Genomic DNA, 23,096 nt, shown 5'->3' with positions numbered 1-23,096 from the left:
CGCACGCCGTGTCGTCCAGGAAGTGGGCGCTGCGTGCGGATGCCTCCGGAACCACCGGCGGTCGCGGCCGAGCCAGCCAGCCCCCTTTCGGGGGAGTCCGGATGGAGGCGCGGGAGTCTGAGCCGCGTGGCTATTCCTCCCTCGGCAGGGCCCCTTCTTTCGGGGCCCCCTTCTGTAATGGATGCGCGATCGAGAAGCTATCAAGGTCAGTCAGACAAAGGTCGCAGCCCCCGCTCGCCTAATCCTTGCTCCCTGTGCCTCCCAAGGCGTCCCCGCTCGAGTTCGACGCGGTAGCGGCCACCGGTGGCAGGGTCCCTTCATCTCGGCGTCGCCAATCGCGCTGCTGTCCGCAGCAGCCGCCGCACTGGGCTCTCCACCATTAGCCCACTTCTCTGGCGGCGCCAAGGTCCGCGTCATTCCACATTCGACAGATGGCGATTATGCAAGCCCCGCCGAAGCGTTTGTTGTACCAAGTAGCAGAAACAAAGGGCGGCCTGCCGCCGCTGTGCGTGTTCTCTCTCCGCACTCTTTGCGCCGCTCGTGGGTGAGGGAAATATTGAGTGCATTTTGTTATGCATGTGTATAGGGCCCTCTGAGTGGGCGCTAGCTTCCTTGTTTTCGTTTGACGAATGAAAGGAACATTCGGAAAAGGAAATTTTGGTCACTCGCGGCTCAAGACTGATTCCTACGCCTTGTGGACCAACTTGGACGAAGCGTGCAGAGGCGCGCTAATGGGATCGGAAAGCTTGTTGTCGTGTAGACCTTTGCAAAAATTGCTACCTGGCGCGTCGTCGCGTTGATCCTTGGACAGTTGTGTGCACGTGTGGCTAGCACGGAGGGAGAGCTAGCTCGAGCTGGGATCGCGACAGTCGAGGGTACGTGTCTCTTTGCTGCCAGGTGTGAACAGTGCGAAAGGTCATCCGGCAAGCTCCGTCGCAAATGCGGTGCGGAAGTCAGGTCACGCGCTCCTTGTTAGCTCTTCCTTCTATAAATGCTCCCGTATCGTGCGAGGACGAGTGAGCTTGGATGTAATGTACGAGTATAGATGGCCATGTTAGCAAGACCTGCGTCTGGTTTGTGAGCACTCTGTGACGAGTGCTGTGTCAGTCACAATAGCCGCGGTGGCCCAGTGTTGGAAGACAGCGCCTGCCGTGGAGCAAGTTTTGGGACTCCGTTTTGATTCCTGATTGGTTGCCGAAGTTTGCGGGCAGGGTGATTTATTATGGCGTTTCCTAAAGCGGCTTTCCAGCCACCATCATTTGCGCGGGAGTACCGAGCCCGTGGCGGTTCAGATAGCCGGGCGAATGTGCTGCTCTTGCCTCGGCTGCTGGGTTCGCGGTGCTGCGATTTGCCTCTGTCGTCTGCTCGGGAGGAGGAGCGCCATGCAGCACGTGCTCGTTACTGCTAGTTTGGGCTGCCACTTTCCCCGCGCCATTAGTGCGGCCCCGCTCCTCAGCCCGCGTTCGAGCGCCCGGCGCGGTTCCCGACGATAGAGCGGCTCTCGTTTGACGGACGCAATTCGGTGGGCGCTCGGGAAATCGATCAGCTGTGGCCAAATGTTGCAGCCCCCGTATGTAGGCCAGCTCTGCGGGCGCGCGCTTTTTTCTCCCGTGGGTACCGCGGTGGCCGACCGTCCGAGCAGTAGTAGTTCCCCGGCCATTTTGAAACGCCGCAGCCGCCATTTAGGGCGCGACCGGAGCCCGCGATTGTGCGCCGGGGTCAGCGCGGATGAAGCGTGGCTTGGCCGGGTAATCTGATCGGACGCGCATTCGGAGTCCCGCGGCTCCGGGGCCGTGATTACACGGCGCCCGCCGATGGCCCGCCCCACGGGTGACGCGCCGTTTACGCGCGCCCCTGTCACGATGACGGCCGATCCTACCATTAGGGCTCGGCGTGACCTGAACACGAGCGGGGGGCCTCCCGCCGGAAGGGCGCTCTGCTCGTCACTGACACACCCGCGGCCCAACTACATTTAGAGGCGCAGCTGATCGCGCAAAAGGTGTTCCTACGTCGGGATGTCGTTGCCTTCGGCTGCAGCAGCTCACTGCGCGTTAGAGGCCTTGAACCAGGAATTGAGTTTAAACACTCGCTCTGCTCCTTGTGTAACGAAGACTCATTCGACGACGGCGGTCACTTTCCCCGGCGTCGCGCGCTGGACGTCCGAAGAAGGGGCCGCGTTGCGTGTCCGTCGGACGTGAAAACGGGCTCGATGGGCAACTCTGTTTCGCACGCTAACGTCGCGCCGGCCGGCCACTCGGAGAAAGCGCGCCATGGCGATCGGCGCCGTTTCTCTGGCTCCTTTGAGTGTGTGTCAGGGCAGGGCGTTGTTCGCTGCGCGCTGTCATGTCTGTCAAGGAGCCAAGCGGCGTTCGCCGGAGAGCTGTCACCGATCCATCAGCGGCAGGCAGGCAGGGGTCTGCGTGCGACTCGCGAAATTGAGTGCTGGCTTTTCTTTTGTCCGGGAATTGGTGCTGCAGGGTTGCGAATGTTGTAGGCTGTTGTGGGTAACTGGTGAGCTCAGGTCACGTTTACACGGGCACCGACGCCTGGATCAGTGTCTTTTGTTATCATTTTGGCGCTGTAGCACTTACAGGGGCCATTACCCGCATTCAGCCGTTGTGTGTTTGCCTGTCTGTTTGTCTGAAGCCTGCCCACCGGTCTAGGTGTGTGTGTGAGAGAGAGATCAACGCGGGTTGCAACCCAAGTCCTACCGATGCTAACACCTGCCATGGAAGGGCATTGGCGCATCGCTTGACCGTTGCACCGCTGCTTCAGTAGTGGTACGAGGACTCCCTGGGTTCCATCGATGTAAATGAGAGAGTTGTTGCAGTCTGGCCATTATCGCTGTCCGAACAACTCACATCCGAGCACTGGATCTGACCACCGGAGCCGAAGTGAAAACCGAATTCCTAGCGCACCCGATTCGCGTTACGCTTAATTGCGCAAATCGGCCATCATATTTAACGCGATAGCGTAAAGGCCCCGTTACCCAGAAAATCCGGCGTTGGCGTCGACGTTGTGAGCGAAAAATCCCCGGAGAAGCAATCTGGGTGGGCCACCTAGGTCACGTGACCTTGTGGTGTCTCCACAACCTGCCCATCGGATCGTGAGCAAACTGACCGCCGCGGCAGGTGGCGGTTAAATTAATGATTGGTCTGGAGAAGTTGCTTCGGAATAGCAACACAGGTCTCACAAGCCCCACCGGTGGCAGCACCTTTCATCGCTGGGTAGTAGCGCGTCGCTTAACCGCTGCACCACTGCATGAAGTTCAACTGCATATATCGCAGCCATCGTTCGATTGATGAAACCGAAGCCGAAACAGCATGACAAAAGAAATTCAATTGCAAATTATTTAGCGCTCGCAAACGAATACCACGGGTTGCTCCATGTATACGAGTGTCTAACGCATCACTTTAAAAGAAGCTTGCACTAAAATTAGGTTTCGATAGTCCTTTAAAGCGTAGCTTAAGTCTCGCCCTCCAATTTTTTTTTTCTTTCATCCGATGGGCGAGTCGGAACTCGAGGGCCGCATTCTGTGGCATTGCTGCAGAAGCTACGTGTGCGAGGTGACATGTGCCATGGTTTTAACATCCTCGGGAGCCAGCCACACAGGACTGGAAGCTGATGGCTCGCGTTTGTGCATATTTTCGCACCTTCGTTCGTCGCTTCGCCATTTTTGAAGGAGTGCTGCGCAGCAAGTATTAGTCGCCAAAGTAAATTCTTTTTTTTTTTTTTTTGCCACCTCCAGGTCTCTGCTGTGTGCTGTCTCCTTCTCAAAGGTGGACTAATTCAAGCGAAACTTGATCTTGAGGGCCCCTTTACGCTCTTTCGAGACGTAATTAAGTATTTAATGGAGCATCTATGTAGACGCCTCACTCCTACAGCGCTCAAGCTGCGGCGTTGAGGAGCGGGAATTTGGGGGTCGAGCTGACTACATTATTTGCTTGTCTGTTTTTTCTTATTTTCCCAGGCGGTTGCTTACAAGCATTAAAATTACGGAGGGTCAAGTACACAGCGGCTTTGTTTCTGCTAAACGCTTGTTCCTATTCTATTATGGTCAATTTCGCCCAAACGAAAGGGCGTTCCCCGCTCTTTTCGGGGCGCAACTTGGTCGCCTCCACTTTCCCTCCATTGAGAGAGTATATATATATACCGGGTGTCCCAGCTAACTTGAACCAAGGGTTTAAAAATGAAATATTGGGGTCAGGAGAGTGAAACTACCTGCATATTGGTGACAGGCATTTGGCGCACCACAGGAAATTTTTTGTATTGCAATTACTTAACTAGTAATTAAAATAATTTTTTTTAAATTTTTAATATTGACTTTAGACACTAAGTGTGATTCGCAAAGTTGGAGAGCACTTTCAGAAACCCCCATTCCATTATTCGCCATAAAGAAAACCTTACGTGTACCTCTTTTTTCGAGCTCGAAAGAAAGCCCGCGAAATACAAAAAAAAACCACGTGACGAGCGCATTCGCGCGCCGCGATCGTGCTGCTCTCAACCGTGCTTTCAGTGAACGAAATCAGCTCCGGTATTCATTCGGCGGCCCCGTTTCAGAGGCAGGCCGATATCTTGGTGGTGGTTTCTTCGGCCGTGTCAGCCAGTTCGCGCGTGACGGTGTAAATTGCAGCGAGTGCGCTGCGCTTTGCAGTCGCGATAAAGACTGCCAAGCTCGAAGTTTTCAAATGAGAGGAGTTTTATTTGCCAGTTGCAAAGAAAATAAAAGTGGCGGTTTATGGCTTGGCTGTGCGGCGATGACAGCCGTGGCATGCGGTTGTCCTGACTCCATTTCATTTCGGTTTCTTACCAATTATAAAAAGTGCTCGAATAGGTCACCTTGTGCGACGATACAGCTATGGCATCTTGTAACCAAATCAGCCGTTGCATTTCGTATGACAGCCTCAGGCATGTTTAAACAGACTTCCGTTATTTTGTCTTTAAGGTCTTGCGGTGTGGAAGTTGGTGTGCTGTACACCTTGTCCTTGATATGACCCCACAAAAAGTAGTCCAGAGGTGTCATATCAGGAGACCTGGCTGGCCAGTTCACGGGACCTAGTCGTCCTATCCATTTCTGCGGGAACGCTGCGTCGAGCCAGGTCCGAGCCTTGGCGCTGCTGTGCGCGGGGGCGCCATCGTGTTGAAACCACACATTTGTGGCCCTGGCGAGCGGTAGATCCGAAAGGAAGTCGTCAACGGGTCCTCTGAGGATATCATTGGTGTAGCGATCTGCTGTCAGCGTCTGGTCGAAAAACACAGGCCCGATCAAACTACCGTCGAAAAGTCCACACCAAACACTAAATGACCACTGGTACTGGTGCTGCGTCTGTAAAACCCAGTAGGGATTTGAATCGCTCCAGTAATGAGCATTGTGCAGGTTCACCTGTGAATTGCGCGAAAAACTAGCTTCGTCACTCCATATCACTTTGTTCAAAAAATCCGGGTCGTCCTGCATCTTTATCAGAATCCAATTAGCAAAATCGGTCCTGTTTTGGAAGTCCCGTGGCAACAGATTTTGATGAAGCTGTACGTGGTACGGATGCAGGCGGTGTTTGCGCAGTATTCGCCAAACTGATGACCTGGAGACTCCGGTATCCTCGCTCACGCTGCGCACGCTTGCTTGGGGTTCCAGAGCGAACAGCGATAAAATATGCGTCTCGAAGTCCTCGTCAAAAACAGGTGCTCTGTGTCGTGTGGACGTAAAACTGCCCATCCGTCGCAGCGTCTCGAAGGCACGCAGGATCGTTACTGAACTTGGCCGCCTGCCTGGGTGCCATTGTTGCATAAGGTCTGCAGCGCGCCTTCTGTTCCCATGACATGCACCTAGAGCCAGAACCATGTCTGCTTTCTCTTCATTTGTAAACGGCATGTCTGCAGTGCTAGTAATCACTACACCAAAGATTCAGTCTCGCATGAGAGTGGCATAAGAAGAGCACACGACAAACTGTGCTTCACCGCTGCTTCCAGCTTTCAAAATCCTCATTAGGAAACTGCAACACACAGCCGCCAACACCTCGCGGCGAAACATTATTCCCTGTATTTCTCTTTTGCTTCTGAGTGACAAAGCAGACTCGCCATCTCAGTATCTTATCAGATTGGGACTAAGTCGTCGTCGCCGGGTGCCAACTAGCTGACGCGGACGAAAAACCCCCGCCAAGATATCGGCCTGCCGCTGCAACGGGGCCGTCGAATAAAGGCCGGATCTGATTTCGTTCACTGAAAGCACGGTTGAGAGCAGCACGATCGCGACGCGCAAATGTGCTCGTCACGTGATTTTTTTTGTATTTCGCGGGCTTTCTTTCGAGCTCGGAAAAAGAGGTACACGTAAGGTTTTCTTTATGGCGAATAATGGAATGCGGGTTTCTGAAAGTGCTCTCCAACTTTGCGAATCACATTTAGTGTCTAAAGTCAATATTAAAAAATTTAAAAAAATTATCTTAATTACTAGTTAAGTAATTGCGATACAAAAAATTTCCCGTGGTGCGCCAAATGCCTATCACCAATATGCAGGTAGTTTCACTCTCCTGACTCCAATATTTCATTTTTAAACCCTTGGTTCAAGTTAGCTGGGACACCCGGTATATACAGGGTGTTTCACCTAAGACTTTCTGCAATTTTTAAAAATAAGCTATTTGAATTAGATGCGCGCTTTTTCTGGCATAGCATTGTCAGTGGTGTAGTACATCATAATGCAGCTAAGACGTGCTAACTAGCAGGCTTGTTAACAAATGTTTAATAGTTAACTTTTAAACTATTACCGTTGGGCTCCTTAATTATTGAGAGGCATGTAGCCCACAGTAAGTAATGTCCATATCCGTTTTTAGAATTTCGAGAACGCGATTATCCTCGGCGCTGTGGCCCAACAAATTTTGGCTATTTCGACGAGTTAGGTTCACTGGAGAGGTTGCTTTGCCTGCAAGCTTCTCAAACCGCATGTATTTTGGCGCGATGTAGGCGAAATTTGTAGGGCCACAGCGCCGAGGGTAATCGCGTTCTCGAAATTCTAAAAACGGATATGGACATTACTTGCGGTGGGCTGCATGCCTCTCAATAATTAAGGAGCCCAAAGGTAATAGTTTAAAAGTTAACTATTAAATATTGGTTAACAAGCCTGCTAGTTAGCACGTCTTAGTTGAATTATGATGTACTACACCACTGACAATGCTATGCAAGAAAAAGCGCGCATCTAATTCAAAAAGCTTATTTTTAAAAATTGCAGAAAGTCTTAGATGAAACACCCTGTATATATATATATATATATATATATATATATATATATATATATATATATATATATATAATCAATTAGCATTAAGCGATAACATATTCTGTAATATTCTAAATTGATCAACACCACAAATTAAATAAATAAATAAATAAATAAATAAAAAAATCCCCTGTGCCCCTTGGTTTCTGTGGCTGTTGGCTTCTGTCATATATATATATATATATATATATATATATATATGTATATTATATATATTTGGGGAGAAGGGGAACGGAAAATTTTTGCAACGGCGGAATCATGTTGCTGGAAAGCCGTTCGAAAGTCGTCTGCAGGAACTGCCTATTTGCTTCGCAAACACACCGGTCAGCGTAGTTTTCCCACTCCCTGCGGCGGCGGCCGTGCGATCCGAGCATTCGCCGGCGTGGAAGGCGGTCATCCCGATGGACGGCGGCTATCTTTAGCCCCGTTCTCCGGCGATCCTGTCGGGGGCACCTGCGCTGTCCACGGCCGGCGCTTTTCAAGTGCGCCAGGCTCGCGTCCACTTTCTCGCGGGGGAGGGAGTGCGCGAGCTGGGGGTTCGCGGGGAGGAATCGGTTTTACGCGCGCACTGCTGTCTCGCGAAGTGATTCACCCGCTGCGCGATTACGGGTCGTTCAGAAACTGGGACGTGCTCGGCCCGCGCGTCCCTGTTGCGCCGCCGTCGGCCGCTGCGCTGACTGGGCAGGGCACGTGCGTGCGACCCGTTAAGGCGCCATCGTGTTGTCACGCTCGTGTCGCACATTTTATCGCTTCCTTGCTCAGGCATTTGCCGCATCGGTATGCCAGCGACGCGGGAGGGCGTGCCATTCATTCCGCTGGCGAAGACTTCGTTTCAGCTTTTCCCCCGTGTAACGTAACCAGATTTCGCCTTTGCGTGCTTAGCCGCTGTGTGGCTGTGGTGCTAGGCGGCTGACCCGAAAGACGCGGGTTCGATCTCGGGCTAAATGCTATAGGCCCGTGTACTAGAGCACTGCACGGGCCTCAATCTTAGGCCCAAGCCCGGCCCGGGCCCGGGCCCGAGACCTGAAGCCCGAGCCCGGCCAAGGCCCGCTAAATTATCCTTCTAGCGAGCCCGGCCCGGCCCTTGTATCCCGGAGTGAAGCCCGGGCCCGACCCGACCCGTTTCACAGTAACGCTTGAAGTATACTGCTCACTCTGAGCAAGTAGTCTGCTACTAGACCAATGAGAAACTGGCCGACAAAGGTTCTGAAACCACAGTTTGGCTTGCAGAAAGTTGGTTCTTTTTAACCAGCAGAAAGAAGTGATTAAGAGTAATGCTCGCCAGGCCTGTCTTTTGGAGAGTGATCTCGTGTAGGTGCGCTAAGATAAACTCGGAAGTTCCGAGAGCCAAATAAAAAGGGCTGCACAAGCGCGTAATCGACTACTTTGCATTCCCTCATGATTTTAATCATTTATATTTTGCCGCCCTCGAAATATAAGCATTGAAGCTGCCCAGCAAGCAGTAGGATGACATTTTTTTTTGTGAACGCGATCTCACATGTTGAACTCATAGCCGAACTGGTCGCCTTTCAGCAGAAACGAAAAGCTAAAAGGCTCGAGTATTTCGCGATGTGTGTTTTGAAGACTATAAGCGTGCTAAACTAATATGTCCGTCCCGAATCCATTTCTAATAGCGTATAGGTACGTTTTGGGATGACGAACGATCAATGGCCAATTAAGGCCGGTTAAATATTACTCTTGCTGGTGGAGAATGAAACGCGCGAACCACGTGATAACTTACAGGGCAAAACACTTGTCATGTCATCCAGGCTGAAGAAGCGAGGAGGGATAGATGTGGTTATGAGATGAGATTTACAAATTCTCGCGAGCTTTTGTAGCTATTTCATTTACGAGACGTTCCGGTCAGCTGATCAAAAAAGAAAACCAAACGCGCTTTAGTTTGTGAATTTTCTAACATGAGAAAAATATAGCTATAAAATAAAAGCTATGTTTTTGGGGCTTAAGGGCCCAAGGGGAGTCAGGCTGTGAAAGACACCGAAGCAGAGGGCTCCGGATCATTTCGACCACCTGGGTTTCTTCAACGAGCAATGATACTACAAAGTACATGGCTGTCATGCTTGCCGCCTAAATATAAATGCGGCTGCCGAGGCTAGGAGCAAACTTTGGTTCCCCGGCTCAGTAATCAAGCGCCTTGACCACTAAGCCACCGCGGCATGGAAATAAGGACATAAATAAGTCAATGAATAAAGCTTAGTTTTTTTCTCAGCGCGTACTATAACCCATAGCTCATCCGTGTCGCTGCTCCAATGCCGCAGTTTTGTACTTCACTCTGCAATAGTGAATGAATAGTCGGACACTAGCCGTTTCTATACGGACCCAAGCCCGGCTCGGGTCCGCAGCTTTAAGCCCGAGCCCGGCCCGGGCCCGCAACTCCATGCCCGGGCTTTCGGGTTGGCCCGAGCCCGTGCAGTGCACTACCGTGTACTGTGCGATATCAGTGCACGTTAAGGAACTCCAGGCGGTCGAAATTATTCCGGAGCTCTTCATTACGGTGTCCCTCACCTAAGTCAAAGCTTACGGCTGGCTGCGCACGCGGGTTTTTCTTCGGCTCGTCCGTGGGTGGCGTCGCTTTGTCTCTGGGCGCAGGCTCCACCTGTGGGCGACGCCATTCGCGAGGGAACGCTGTGCGCGTGCGGTCGTCGTTCTTTCGCGAATGTGTCCACTGTCGCGCATGCCTGGGCTCGGCAGTGAGTGCGGGCCGGCGAAGGGCTCGCCCTGCCGCCGGTGGCGGAAGACGCGTGTTTCGACCCCCTCGCAGCCACGCACAGAGTTGAGAATTGCGTGTGGGGAACACTTATTACCCGCGGTGGTGCAGCGTGTAGAAGAGAACAAAGGGGAGGTCATTGCACATCCGTGCTGCGTTCACTGGGACGGCACCAACGAGATTCCGACTTGGGACGGTAGCGAGCTCCGCAGAGGGAGCCCCCGCGTCGATGCCGCCGCGACAGATGCGTCTTGCGTGCGTCCTTTCCCTCGGGCCAGCGCGGCGACGCACGCAATTCCTTCCATTTCAAAACCACTGCTTGGCGATTAGGGGGTGCGCTCTTGCTCCCCGCTTGGTCTGCCGCCGGCAAAGGAGCTTTCTCTGGCGTTCGCTGTTCCATGGAGTCGGGATGGAAGGAGGTGTATACGCCAAAAAAGCGGGGAAAAAGGACGCTACGGCAGCCACCTAAGATTGGTTGGGCAGACGAAATGCGCATGCGCTGAACGTAATGTACGCCTTGCGCCTTGGGTTAACGTTAGCGGCGAACGTTCGCACCGGCAGACCGGCAGCGAGCGCGGAGAGAGCGCCAACGTCATGATGGCGTAGGGGCGCCCTTCTAGGGTCGGCCGGCCCGCTAGCCATCGTAAATGAGCTAAAATGTGTTCTGGACGTAAATAATAAACGCTGGGATAGAGAAATTTGAAAAATGTACCATTTTGACTATCGTTGACCAATACCGAGTCGCTGGCAGCAGTAACAACTGTGATACAAGCAAATTTCTTGCCGCAGCCGCCTCGCTAGGGTGGCCATTCTAGCCACCTTAGCCTCGCAGCTGCCGCTGGCCTGCCGATATGGTGCGGCTTGCCTGGCGTGCGCTAGCTCCTTTGCTGAACGCGTCGGGCAAATTGGACGCATTTTGATATTATTATGAAATGATGCTGCTGACAGTAAAGCGATGTCAAGAGTATGCCTTTTAATTATAGCGCAGGCGACTTCTGAAGCGCCGTCCGCTGCGGCTTCGATGCTAAACATGCTAGCGATGACCAGGACAGCTAGGCAGTAGCGCAGTTCGTCGCCCAGCGCGCCCGCGGGCGACGCTGTTGCCGAAAGCTCGGTACTCACGTAGTCATGCTTTGTCGCTGCTCGATTATAGCACGCAGTCTTTCTGCTGTTTTGTATTTTCTGGTGCGAACGTAAAGTACAGTCTGCGTCACCTGTGTGTATACAGAGCTCGCAAAAATCAACACCACGTCACAATGCTCAAACTGAAGTAGAGCCACACAGACCTGCTATCAAGGCGGGCACGAGCACTTTGCCCAGAAACCGAGGGCTTCTTTCTAATCCCTATTGCGTTGTGCATGCTTCTCCAGCGCGCTGCGCAATGGTGACGCAGACTGTACACCCAGCCAAGCATTGCTGAGACATGGCAGGGGCTTGAGTCAGCGTGTGTCCCTGCTTGCTGTGCGCCGGGCCACAGTGTGTCTTTTTTGCCGCCTGACCCCACCAGGTCAGCAAACGTTTAGTGGCGTCCCAACCGCCGGACTGGCTATCTACTGTACGACCGCGTCTGTACATTTTAGCGCGATTTGAAGGTTATCGCTTTCGTTCTGGCTGAAACAGACCAACAGTATTTTTCTGGCATGACGGTCACGTAGACTGCCACGAACATGACAGTGCAGTATAGAGGAATCTTCGGCTAGCGAAGGTCGTGTATTTGTTGTAGCCATTTGAAGCGATAGCTTCACTGCTGGCAAAGCCGGGTATCGCCGTGTGTGCAACATCACGAGCATGACTGGCAGGTGGCGCCAATTAGAGAGCAACCTATGAGGCAGGTGGGCCACCTAGGTCACGTGACCTTGTGTGTCGTCACAACCTGGCCACCGCATAGCGAGCAAACTGCCCACCGTGGTAGGCGACCATTACATTAATGATTGGTCGCTCGGGAAGAGCAACATGGGCCACACAAAGCACACCGGCATAAGCGCCTGCCATCCAAGGGCAGTGGGCTATGAAGAGTATAAGGACTCCAGGGATCTACGAATGTATAAATAATGACCTTCTGCATATATGGGAATTACCCCAATACGCTATCGCGTCGTGCCCTTAAGGCGGAGCCTGTGTCCTCTTTTTTTGTTAAAATGAAGAGTGTTATAATACTTTAATCCCAATGGGTTCACTCTGAAGTGATCACCTTCAAATCGCGTTAGACTGTACATCACGAACCACCCTGGCTTCTCCGTGCCATCTCTGTGTCGACGTCTGCTAGCCACCATCGCCCGCGTCCCCCCCCCCCCCCCCCCCCACCCCCCCCCCCCACCCCCCTCATGCCTCTGAGGTCCCAGATATGATGATGTCTGATGTCCCGGGGGGAGGGTTAAAGGTGGGGCAAAGGCTCGACTCCTAGGCGAAAGCCAGCAGTGAGTCGAGCACCGCCCGCTGGCAGTTGGGCGATCTTCCAGGGGGCGGCCGGATAATGCGGCGTGCTTGGACTGCTGTTCGGGATAATTGTTGTGTGAGTGGTGTGTTGTTCGTGAGGTGGAAGAAGGGCTGAAGAAAAAAGGAACAATTAATGAAAATGAACACTTAAGCGTCATCTAGCTTCAGTAAAGAACGTACAAGGATCCACCGGTCGCACGGGAAAAGAAAAAATTCTGGGGAGTCACACACACTGTGCATTTTTCTTTGTTGCGATGTGGGAGGGGGGTAAAGCCATTGTCTCTGGTACCGCTTCGGACGCTATAATTCTTAAATTTTCATTGTTTTTTCTTTCATTTTCAGCGTTGCCTTTCGCTATGCACTGCGTGTAACCACGCAGTCTTCTTACATAAACAGCGAGCCGGCGGAAAGTAGCGCAACAGTGCGGTCGAGTGGTTGTGATAGCGGAGCCTGCTACGCTGCGATACGGTTTTCTTCTGTTTTTAGCGAAAGCTCGCGGCTCTCACGTGCGTGAGAGATGCCGGGCGTAGAAAGTGCCTCGTACTGCGACTAATTCTCTTCTTTGTCTCCTCTCTCTCGCAGCCTCCACAAGACCGATTGCAACGAGCGAGTACAAGGTGAGCCGGCAGGCGCCTTCGCTCCGCGGAGCGGAGGGTGTTTTGCGCAGAGGTCGTCGTTCCTTCTGTCCGTCGCCCCGCACGCGAAAGCGGAGCTGTCACAGTGGGCCTGCTGTTGTTGTTGCTTTTTCTGTTTGCGAAGGCGCTGTCAGTTCTGTCGTCGATGCCACGGGGAGCTCGAGTCGAGCCGTGGACTTGAGCTGCGGAGCTGTGTCGTGTTTACGCGCCGATATGCGCAGCAGCGACGATATGGCTTCGGCGGCGCGATATAGCACCCCCCCCCCCCCCCCCCCCCTTTTCTTTCACAGCGCATACGTTTGCTCTGCCTAGCTTCTGACAATGACGTGCATGAGTGGTGCTGGCCGGATGTGAACTGCCTCCCGACTTCCGTTGGTGAGCGTGGTAATTTAGTCTTTTTTTTTTCTTCGCAGCAACTGGTCTTCGCGCTGCAGGTGCCTAATCGCGTTTGGTAGTCGCTTCCATCGTCCGATCAGTTGGCTCATGCGATAAGGGCCCGACGTTAATTTCCTGCTCTGTTTCATCTCTGCGCCGATTTATTGGGGCAAATGCCCCGTACAGCCGTCTTTTATATTGCGCTTCAGTGAGCGTATATCTAAGATCTCGCGTCATGCATACACATTCGATATCAGTTCCAGTGAACTCATTAAGCGTCATTAATTAACTGCAGAAGAAGCGTCCCTTGCCACATAAATCGGCGGATCTGACGCGCCTATTTGATTCGTAATGCACATGCAGAGCCCCCCTTAGTGAATGCGCGCCCTCTTGCGGTCTATATTCCGTGCGTGCGCGCCACAACCGGGAGTAACGCGTTTCATGTTTTGTGCTTCCGGACACAGCGCTAGCGTAGTGCTTGTTTGCTTTGTAGGCCCACTCCGCTCGAGAAATGTCGCAGTCTAACAATGCATTGCGGTATAACGTCTGTGTGACATGCGAAGTGGATGTGCGCAGATGATGTGCACTAGTCGTCTGCTCGGAAAAATGCGAAACGTTATTTGATTGGGAAGCATATCACGGTCTCACTTTCTTCCTGCCTCATTTCAAAATGTTTCCATTTTGGAATGCCAACCTAACCTAACAGCTCCGTGCGTTGAACAACGGAGCTGTTCAACGCACGGAGCTGTTAGGTTAGGTTGGCAGTGGCGTAGCCAGAATTGTATTTCGGGGGGTGTTATACGCCGCCGGTAAGAAAAAATATAAAGAGAGCGTGTGCCCAAACCATCACTAAGATATATGACTAAGAAAAATGACTGAGATATATCTTATGAGAAAAGCCAACAGCTTTTTACTGCTTTGGTAAATCCGAAGGGTCAGTTGTTTCGTTCACTGTAATATCTACATAAAAATGCGAGTGCGCACAGGACTCCGAGGCCCTGATTCGTGAAGAACATATATCCTCTCGCGAAAAAAAAAAAAAAAAAAAACACTCGCACGAAAAATTGCGGCAAGTTAAAATATTTTCGTATGATATACAACAACACAAAAGCTTCTGACCTACAGCAAAGTCAGCAACTTCGAACGAATGGCATTTGTCAAACGTGAGCCTGCGCCCGGCCGCAGATGCGCTTTTTAAAAAAAAAGGAGCACTTTTTATTTTCGCGATAGTTTATGACCATTTGAGGACAATGCAAAGGATAAAAAAGTAGGCTGACGTGAAAAGGTATGTTTAATTGCATTAACTGTGCCTACAATTAAAATGAGCGTCATACGTCGAGTGATGGCGAAGAAGTGTGACTCTTTCAGCAATAAGTTCCGCTTCCTATTATAGAGCCGCGACAGCGTACATCAATCTTTTCGAGAATAAACCGACATTCTTCTTATTTTCGTTTTTTTTTTTACATTTTAATATAGCGATGCGGTGCGTAAATAGCATTGGCGAAAAAAACGCCGAAAGGAGGGGAGATTGGGGCGATGCAGCGCTTAGTTGGGAAATTCAGTGAGGAAAGTGGAGACGTAGGGAATCGCGGTGGACATACGATGCGCCCGTCCATGTCCTTTCTCGTCCGTGTCTTTTTTAGCGCAATTCCCTTCTTTAAATATGATGGATGCGTTGTAGAGACGAAGGCGAGCTGCTGTAACAGTGCTTGGTGAGGGCCACTTGATTTTTCTTCTTTAGTGTCCTTGGTGCGCTGCCGAAAAAATATAAGACCCGGCAGCTTAAAGAAAACAGCCGGGGTAAGCAACGTGCGAGGAGCAAGTGTTTCTCCACTTTGCTTGTCCCTACTAAACAAGTGTTTTTGCGGGAGTTCAAATGCAATGCAAAGGCCATGCAGAGCGGGCATTTACAGACGTCCGCTTGGTCGGGGGCAGATTTTGAGAAGATGCACTTTAGCAAAGAAATTAAGGGTGACGGAATTAAGGTTGATGGCAGTTTCGGAAAGGTCTCGGTTTCTTTATCAGTGGTTAACTGGTGCGAGGTGCGGTCACGCAGACGTTTAAACTCGCGGAGAAAAGGCTGTTGCAGCAAGTTTAAATGTCTGCTTCTCCGGCCTTCGGCCAGGCCGTCACCCTTGATGAAAAAATCGAGATGCTCTCCAAATGTCCCGTTGCCCCCCCCCCCCCCCCCCCCCCCCCCCCCCCCCCCCCCAGTTCCTTCTTTGGAGCGCGTCTTCCCTCGAGAATGTGCGCCGTGTTGCAGTTCCTTCAGGTGAGGAGGCGCTGTGCGCGCAAATATGCGCTGGCAACTCGGCCGTCCCGTGATAGCGTCCGAAGAGCAAGCGCTTCTGCGAGAGACTATTTGCACCAACAGGCGGCGTGGCTTCTGTGGTGCAGCGCCCTGATGTTCGGAGCGGTTCTGTTATCGCTTTAGCGACTCATCTCCCTAGCTTTGTTTTTCCTCCGCCCGATTTGCCCTCTGGGCATAATGTCGCCCGCGGCAACAGGCGGTCGTTCCTCCTGGATTGTGTGCTTGCAAGAGCGTCTTTTTGGTCTCTGTATGCTCGGAGAGCTCCTTTTTTGTTTTATGTTCGCGCGTGCATGCGTGTGGGTATAAGGGAAAGAGAGGAATCTTTTTTCCCACTGTTCTGCGAAGGTTGGGGGGGGGGGGGGGGGGGGGGGGGGGGGGGCTGCCACATGTGGAACGCTGTCAGTTGCTGTCGGCTGCACACCAGCCAGCCGCTTGCGTGACGCAAAATGGTGGGTAACGTATTGCTGCGGCTTGTTCGCTGGATACAGTGGCCGGAGACACGTGCCCACTGCGGCGGGAGGCACTCTCGCCTCCTTTGCGCCCCGATCACGCTGTTGTGTAGGTGAAAAGAGAGGAGAAATATCGACGTTGTGGAGAAGTGGCAAGCTGTGAGCGAAAAGCACAGTACGGTTGTGTGGCAGCGATCTGCAACTGCTGCCGCGATGACTTCCCGTGCAGCTATCTTTCTCTCGGAGATAAGCTGCAGGCGCGAAAGGGTTTTGTTCCGCATGGCCAAGCGCTGGAACGTTTCGCGGCCGGTGTAGTACGAGAACCCCTCTGGTCGTCGAGCCGCGACGGTGTTTCTTATGGTCCCGCATTTATGGGGCATTTATTTTTGTGTGTGGAGACGGCGCGGCGCGATAGTACGTGTCGCGTGCCCTTCTCCATTTTTCGGCTGTGCCTTCTGCGAGGACGGGGCCGCATTGTTGTTTTCACCCCGGCGAGGATATGGTCCGTATTCTGAGCCGACCGCTACGTGGTGGGAACTGTAGTCGTCGCCGGCCGCCGCGTTTGCGATACCGCCGCTGGTCGTGCCCGAATCCATCGGTGCTCGGATGGTCTCACGCGTTCTTTAGCCCTTCGTTATCAACGGGGGCAGCTTGGAGGCCAGTCGACGTGAGGGGCCGGCTGGCGCAAGATAGAATTTTTCGAAGCAGGGGACACGCGCCTCTTGAGTTTTTTTTTTTTTTCTTACTGCGCGGTTCACGTCTCGTTGGTTTGACCCTGGATCGAGCCGCGGTTTAGAACGTGCACTCAAGACTTTCCGGTGCGTGTGGAAGCTAGTGTGTGCAGTGGTGTGTCCTTCTTCCCCCTATGCGTCCCGCGGCCCCGCTTGCACGTGGAGATTAGTTTATTTAGCACGCGACGAGAGTAGCACTCAAGTATAAAATCGATTCGGCCGGCTTTCTTTTGTTTCAGGTTGAAACTCTAGTGTGCTTGACCTCGACTTTGCAGCGCGGCTTTGTTCTATAGACGCTAGGTAGTGCGGTTAGTAGACTGGGAGATGCAAGCTAAGAGGCTATAGCTTCGCAGCTTCGTATTTGATGAGTTTGTGCTGCTGGAATTACTCCGCACCTTTGCTCCGTCTTTCGCGGCTGTCCATTCATTCTCCTGCCCAGAAGCGTGCTTTGGACGAACAGTGCGACGGCAGCGCTTGCGTGGCGCCGACGCGCGGCACATTTGTCCACGTCCCACGCGTGCCTTTGCTAAGCGTGCAGTGATTGCGGTGCGTTTGCGCTGAGCATATCTCTGGCGTGTCGAGGAATGCAGCCGGCATGATGCATGACGCAGTGGCCCGCACAGCCCCGAAGCGCGGTCGCAGTGAAAGCCCTTTGCTGTCGTTGGGGTGTCGTTCCTGACTGGCAGCCCGTATCCGAATACGATGGAAGCCTGTCAGCGACATTATTTACGGCGTGCACGCGGCGGCCCAGTGTCGGCGTGACTCGTTGCACTTGCGTCGCCGATCGAGCCGCGGTTCGTGATTGCGGCGGGTGCGATGGGCGCCGTTTCCAGCGATGGGCGCGCGATGGCCGCGGAGGAAACCAGGCCGGCCTCGCCCCGCGCTGCCTGCCGCAGGTGTGGCCGGCGAATCATTCCGCGGAATGTGGAGCTCAGCCGAGGAGGGGGGAATGTGCCGTTAAGCGCTGCAGTGAGCTTTGCGAAACCGCCTTTTTCAGAGCGGCTTCATTTGAGCTGATCTGAGCATCGCGCCGGAGAGGCAGCGTGGCCCGCTTCTCGGAGCAGCCCGTCTTCTCCCGGGTAGCCTCAGTGTGCGGTCTTGTACCCGGCCGAGGTTTCGCAAATATTTGCCTTCCGGTGTCGGCTGTTCCCTCGGCTTTTTGTTCATGTGCCGCATGCTGGCGGAAGTGGGCCCTCCGTCGTTGTGTACTATACGAGGGGCGTAAAGCGGCGGTTGCCGGGGCTGCGCGTGTAGCCGTTCCTAGCAGCGCGAGGACACACCGGAGGCGCGTAGCGCGGAGTCTCGCCGACCATCGCCGGATCGTGCGCGACGAGGCGCGGCGAGCCTTGTTTTTGGGCCAGGCGGGCGTGGCCAACTGCCACTCGGGCTATCGATCACTCCGGCGTGGCGGCCACTTTCGCCACTGGCCTCCGCCGGACCAGCCTGCAGTCTCGCCGATGTGGCACTGCGGCCGGTCATCCCGTTGTCGGACTGCAGTATCCGCGCTGAGCGCACGAGTCGGCGACGCACGCAGAAATATCGTGCACATTGAACGATGTGGTGAAGGGTAATGCAGTGCGCTACCAAAATGACCGCTGGGTGGACACACAGGATCTGTCGGGAAGGTACATGAACAACGTAAATAAAAGTTGTTTGCGTTCACATAGAAGTATCTATAGTTCCCTCGTTCACGAGGTTCAGTACTCGGGCCGCGAGAGGAAGGCTTTGCGTCACGGACATAGTGTTTCCGCAGCAAGTTGCGTCAGATCTTTGATACGGATCTTTTTTTTTTTTCTGCGGCATTGATATCTGGGCAGACGCGTTGTCTTGACACAGCATTCGGAGCTTATCTGTCAAATCATCTGATCAAATGTACTGGCCGACCATAGTATATATTCGAGGTCCAACAACTTCTGTTCTAATGACAAAACGCGAGCGTATCGGGTACATTTGTAGGTCGTGCATTTTTCGTGAAGTCTCCAAGATTTCTCTAGCCTGCTTTTGGTAGTTCTTTTTTGTGCAAAGTTCACCGTAACCAAGAAATCCTGATTTGCATTGAACAGCGCAGTGAACTTTGAAACCATGGTGATCTTTAAACAGTAAAAAATAAAGGACTGAAGAGTGTAGCTCAGAGGAATTTTGCACACTTGACGAAATCTTCACGATCTACAAATTCGTGAACTATGTTTGCGTTTTGTTAGATTAGAAGCGATGAACCTATAATATGCGACATTGTTGTGATTTTCGGCCTCTTTTTAGAGCACCAGTTGGTAATAAGTAGCCACTGGAGCCAAAAACCACTCCTAAGACCACAGGATTAACATCTCTGCCAAATGCCTCAGAAGCATCTCTGTTTCTGGCACAGTATATTTTTTTTTTCACAAAACTTCGCAAAGGCAGGCAAGTCGAACTAAAGTACGGTTTTATGCTCTGTATTTTGCTCACTGCACATGTACCGACAGTAAGTAGTATTAATAATGCATACCATTGAAAATGAAATGCATCTTCTAACTTTTTTTCTAGCCCAACTGGGAGGGCCACAGCGATTGCGCAAACAGTGTCAAACACGGCCAGTGGCCGCCGACAGCGCGGGACCCACCTTAATGCGTAAATTCAGTTGGGGTTGGGCTATTTGGTTCTTATTGTTTAATAATTCGGCTGACGTTTTTTTTTTCGTTTATTTAACGCAGTTTTCGGAATGTTATTTTCTAAGGAGGAATTACCTTTTTTTTTTTCGGCGATATCATGTGGTACTTCTGTGAGGTCAAAAGGTCAAAGATCACCTGGAATGCCTGGTGACCTTTTTGTCAGCTCGATCATTCGATTTAGCAATGATTAACGCAAAATTGGTCGTACTTATAGCTGCGCTTGTAGAAAGAAGTGCCAACCCAAATAAAAAAAGGGAACGGACGTTATATGATGGAACAGTAAGACAAAAACGCAGGTGCGAGTTGATCAACTTCCAAAAGCTAGGCTTTCGTGTTAGCGTTGGATTTCTGCACTGTTTGGAGCGAGAGGCCGTGGCCTGCATGTTGACGACAGTGGCGGAACTGCCGCTTAACCATCGAGGTAGCCAGAGCATGACAGTTTTTCGTGGCGCTTGTGCATGGCTTCGCGTCCATCTCCTTACGTGCAGTGGAGGCGTATACTTAATAAGCAACTGCCCCGAGTGGATGAAGCATTTAACGGTTCTACGCTAGCAGGTACGTTTCGTGAAGAGGTGGAGTTACATATATTTTCATCGATGATGATGATGATCAATGCTGTTAATATCAAGTTCCGGTGGAGTCCCCTGTTGATTCTGTGATCCTTGGCACCACGCAGTGGTGGCCTTGTGGTTTGAGTACCCGCCTCACATGCGGGATGCGCGGGGTTCTATCCCCAGTGCCGCCGACTACAGGTGATACGATTGGATACAAGCTTTCCCCTGGCCTGGTGCTCGGCTTACTTAGGGTGATATGCTTCTGAAATCGGTCTTTGGCCCCACCTTGTGCAAAGAAAGATACCTTATGCCATGGCGCCCTCTGGCCAAAGCTGCCCTTGCACCATAACAATTTATCAGGCACCGACTAAACAGCTGCGCAGTTTATTTACAGCTCTAGCAGCGGCCAAGAGTAATGAAGGTAGAGGTCTCCCGGTGTCCTGTTTCTCAAGCGCGTTTGGGACTTTCATCTGGTGAGGACTGGATCGCATATGGATGCATTGCAGGGTTTCGTCACCCGTCAGTGCTTGTTGGCAGTCGAAAGTGTTTGGAGGTATGCCGACTTGTTGCACTTGAACGGCCTCACAATGCGGTGCAGGCAGAAAGCTTGCCACGTGTTTTACTGCAGTTTTCGTCCAGGGCCGCCTTGAGGATCATCATCATCTAACAGGTGCACTACGGGGCCCATAACAAAGAGGCTGATCTCCCACGCTGAACTTTTGGAATCGGTGCCTAGCATTGTCAGGGCATTATTCCCAAAGGCTTGGCGCACTGCGCGGCTTGATTCGGCGACCCCGATGGAGCCGTTCCGACGCCTTCCATTTATCTGCTCAAGCTGTGACTGCTTGACTGCTTTATCTGCTCAAGCTGTGACTGCTCAAGCTGTGACTGCTGTCAGGATGAAACACCCGTGTAATTTGTTACGGACTCACAGTCAGTGTTGCTGCTTCCAGCTCGGCATTTTTTTTCATATCGGTGTTCGCTTTTGTGTTCTGACGTCAAAAAACGGCAGCAACTTTTTTTGGTTACCTTGCTCAGGAGATAGATAGTCTGGGAGTTGTCCGCGAGATATCGCAAGGAATCTGTGGCCTGCGCATTTTCGGAATAAAATTACATTGTACCTGAAGAGTATTGGTAAACTATTTTCACTAGCATGTGAGCTTACAGCTGACGACGATTTGCGGTGTGCAGTCCGCGCTTCCTGCCTGCGACCGGAGGTAGTTTTACTTGCGAAACCGGAAGTGACGAAGCTTCGCGGCTCGCGAACTAGAAGGTTGAAACGGCGGGTCGCTCCATGGGATCCCGCGCGAAGTGCTCACGCGCGTGCACGAAGCTTGTTTATTGGGGATCACGTTACGCTGAATGTGTTTGAACTGGGTGGAATGGCTGCGATTTGAAAGCTTGAATTGAAAGACTGTTGTCTTTACGCTTTTTATTTCCGCGGAATTATGTCGGAACTTTAAATTCAACACCACAACTGCCCGTCTTATTGAACAAGTAAAACTAAAAACATTGCATTGGTCCTGCTTAGAGAATATAAGGACAAAAGCCTTCTGTTCTGATCCTGTAGCAGTCTTAATTGCGCTATACCGCTACTTGTATACTGCGCTCTGTTATTAACAAGACGTTTGCCAAGATAGGCACAAGCTTTTTGTTTTCCTTTTTCTTCTCTCTTGCTCGTCGACTGAGGTTATAGGTAATCTAGTTATGTACGAAAGCTGTCAAATTGCTTTTATTGTTATCACTGCTTAAATTCGTTATGTTCTTGCAGGTCTCCCGTACTGCCCCGCTTGGACATGTCCGCAGTATCATGTAAATACGGCGATATAGTCGTTCAAAGCACCTTTGAAGCGCCTTTATCAGAATGCTAGGCAGGATCTGTCTCGCTTTGTAAATGGCTTCCTCGGACAATTAGAATCGCAGTCTAGGTTGATGTTTCATATGTGGCAGGAAAGGTATTGCAGATGCGTTTTTATGTGAAAGCCATCCAAAAGCCATCCTCCCACGCTATGTTCGATGGTATACCTCCGAATGTATCGTTCTGGTTGGCCTGTTCTGTAGTGAGCCACTCAGCCACTTGCTTTGTGTGCCACGAGGTCACAAGCTCTCGCTTCGAGGCGTGAAGCCCCATTTACTCGTCATAGGTTTCAAAGGCTCTGTTCGCTCATCTTGTTAGCGCGTTTCGCCGAAGTGTGGCTTAGTTTCTCGCCTCACGCTCTCATCTAAAGGCAGTGACGATGGAATAGAGAGCTGGACGGTTTCTGTGTACCGCACAGTACTTGGAGCCTGCGGGTCCTGTTCCAGGGTCGCATGTCTGGGCTTGCATTTTTAGCTTGTGCAGTGACGTGTTTGTGGGTTTGTGGATCAGCCTTGTTAAATTTCGTTGGAGCGTTTGTAAGGCACGCACTCCCACAGGCCCCTTAGCCCTTTTGCTTGGGTGCGTTTCGTGCAAGCTCCCATTTCCATGCTTAAGCACGAATCGCGCTACGGCGGATTCATCGCATGGCGTCTAGTACGGAGGCGGTCCAGCAACACAAGGTAATACTCACGTAGACTTTCATCAGTCGTTGGTACCGTTAAACGGTACGTATACATATAAGGTATAGCCTTTGTCAAAAGTTTGGAGCCCAGGGGGTTTGTTTCTGAGCCACACTGTGTAGTTCGTAATGCATCTCCAGCGCTCCAGATTTCCTGAAGCTAAGATGATTTCTGGTCCTGCCTCCTCCAATGGGTAGGGCTGCCACGAATGCTTCAGGATTCCCACTACAAGGCTTAGAAGCAAACCCCCTGGGCTCTAAACTTCAGACAAAGACTGTACCTATACTCAGCTGGCATCCATACGTAGCGCTAAAATAATCATTCTGGCATTGTCCCTCCACAATCATTTTGGTGAAACATTTGTGGTCCTCCGCGGCAGTCGAGGAGACATAAAAGTGCCCGCCGGTGATTTCCACGAGCGAGTCAA

General features: G+C 51.9%; 1 protein-coding gene across 2 annotated transcripts in view; it reads left to right on the top strand.

Annotated features, from left to right (window-relative positions):
- The window catches only part of spir (spire type actin nucleation factor), a 174,570-nt gene that overhangs the window by 53,400 nt on the left and 98,074 nt on the right, over nt 1–23,096 (top strand). For both annotated transcript variants that reach the window (XM_089579856.1, XM_089579855.1), the window contains exon 2: nt 13,011–13,045. In XM_089579856.1, coding sequence (XP_089435982.1) covers nt 13,011–13,045 — 35 coding nt within the window. The remainder of the gene's footprint in view (nt 1–13,010; nt 13,046–23,096) is intronic.

This window comes from Amblyomma mixtum, chromosome 3 (genome assembly GCF_055824585.1).
Source record: "Amblyomma mixtum isolate Tamu chromosome 3, ASM5582458v1, whole genome shotgun sequence".
Classification (NCBI taxonomy): domain Eukaryota; kingdom Metazoa; phylum Arthropoda; class Arachnida; order Ixodida; family Ixodidae; genus Amblyomma; species Amblyomma mixtum.
This window is presented reverse-complemented; position numbering and strand designations above follow the sequence as displayed.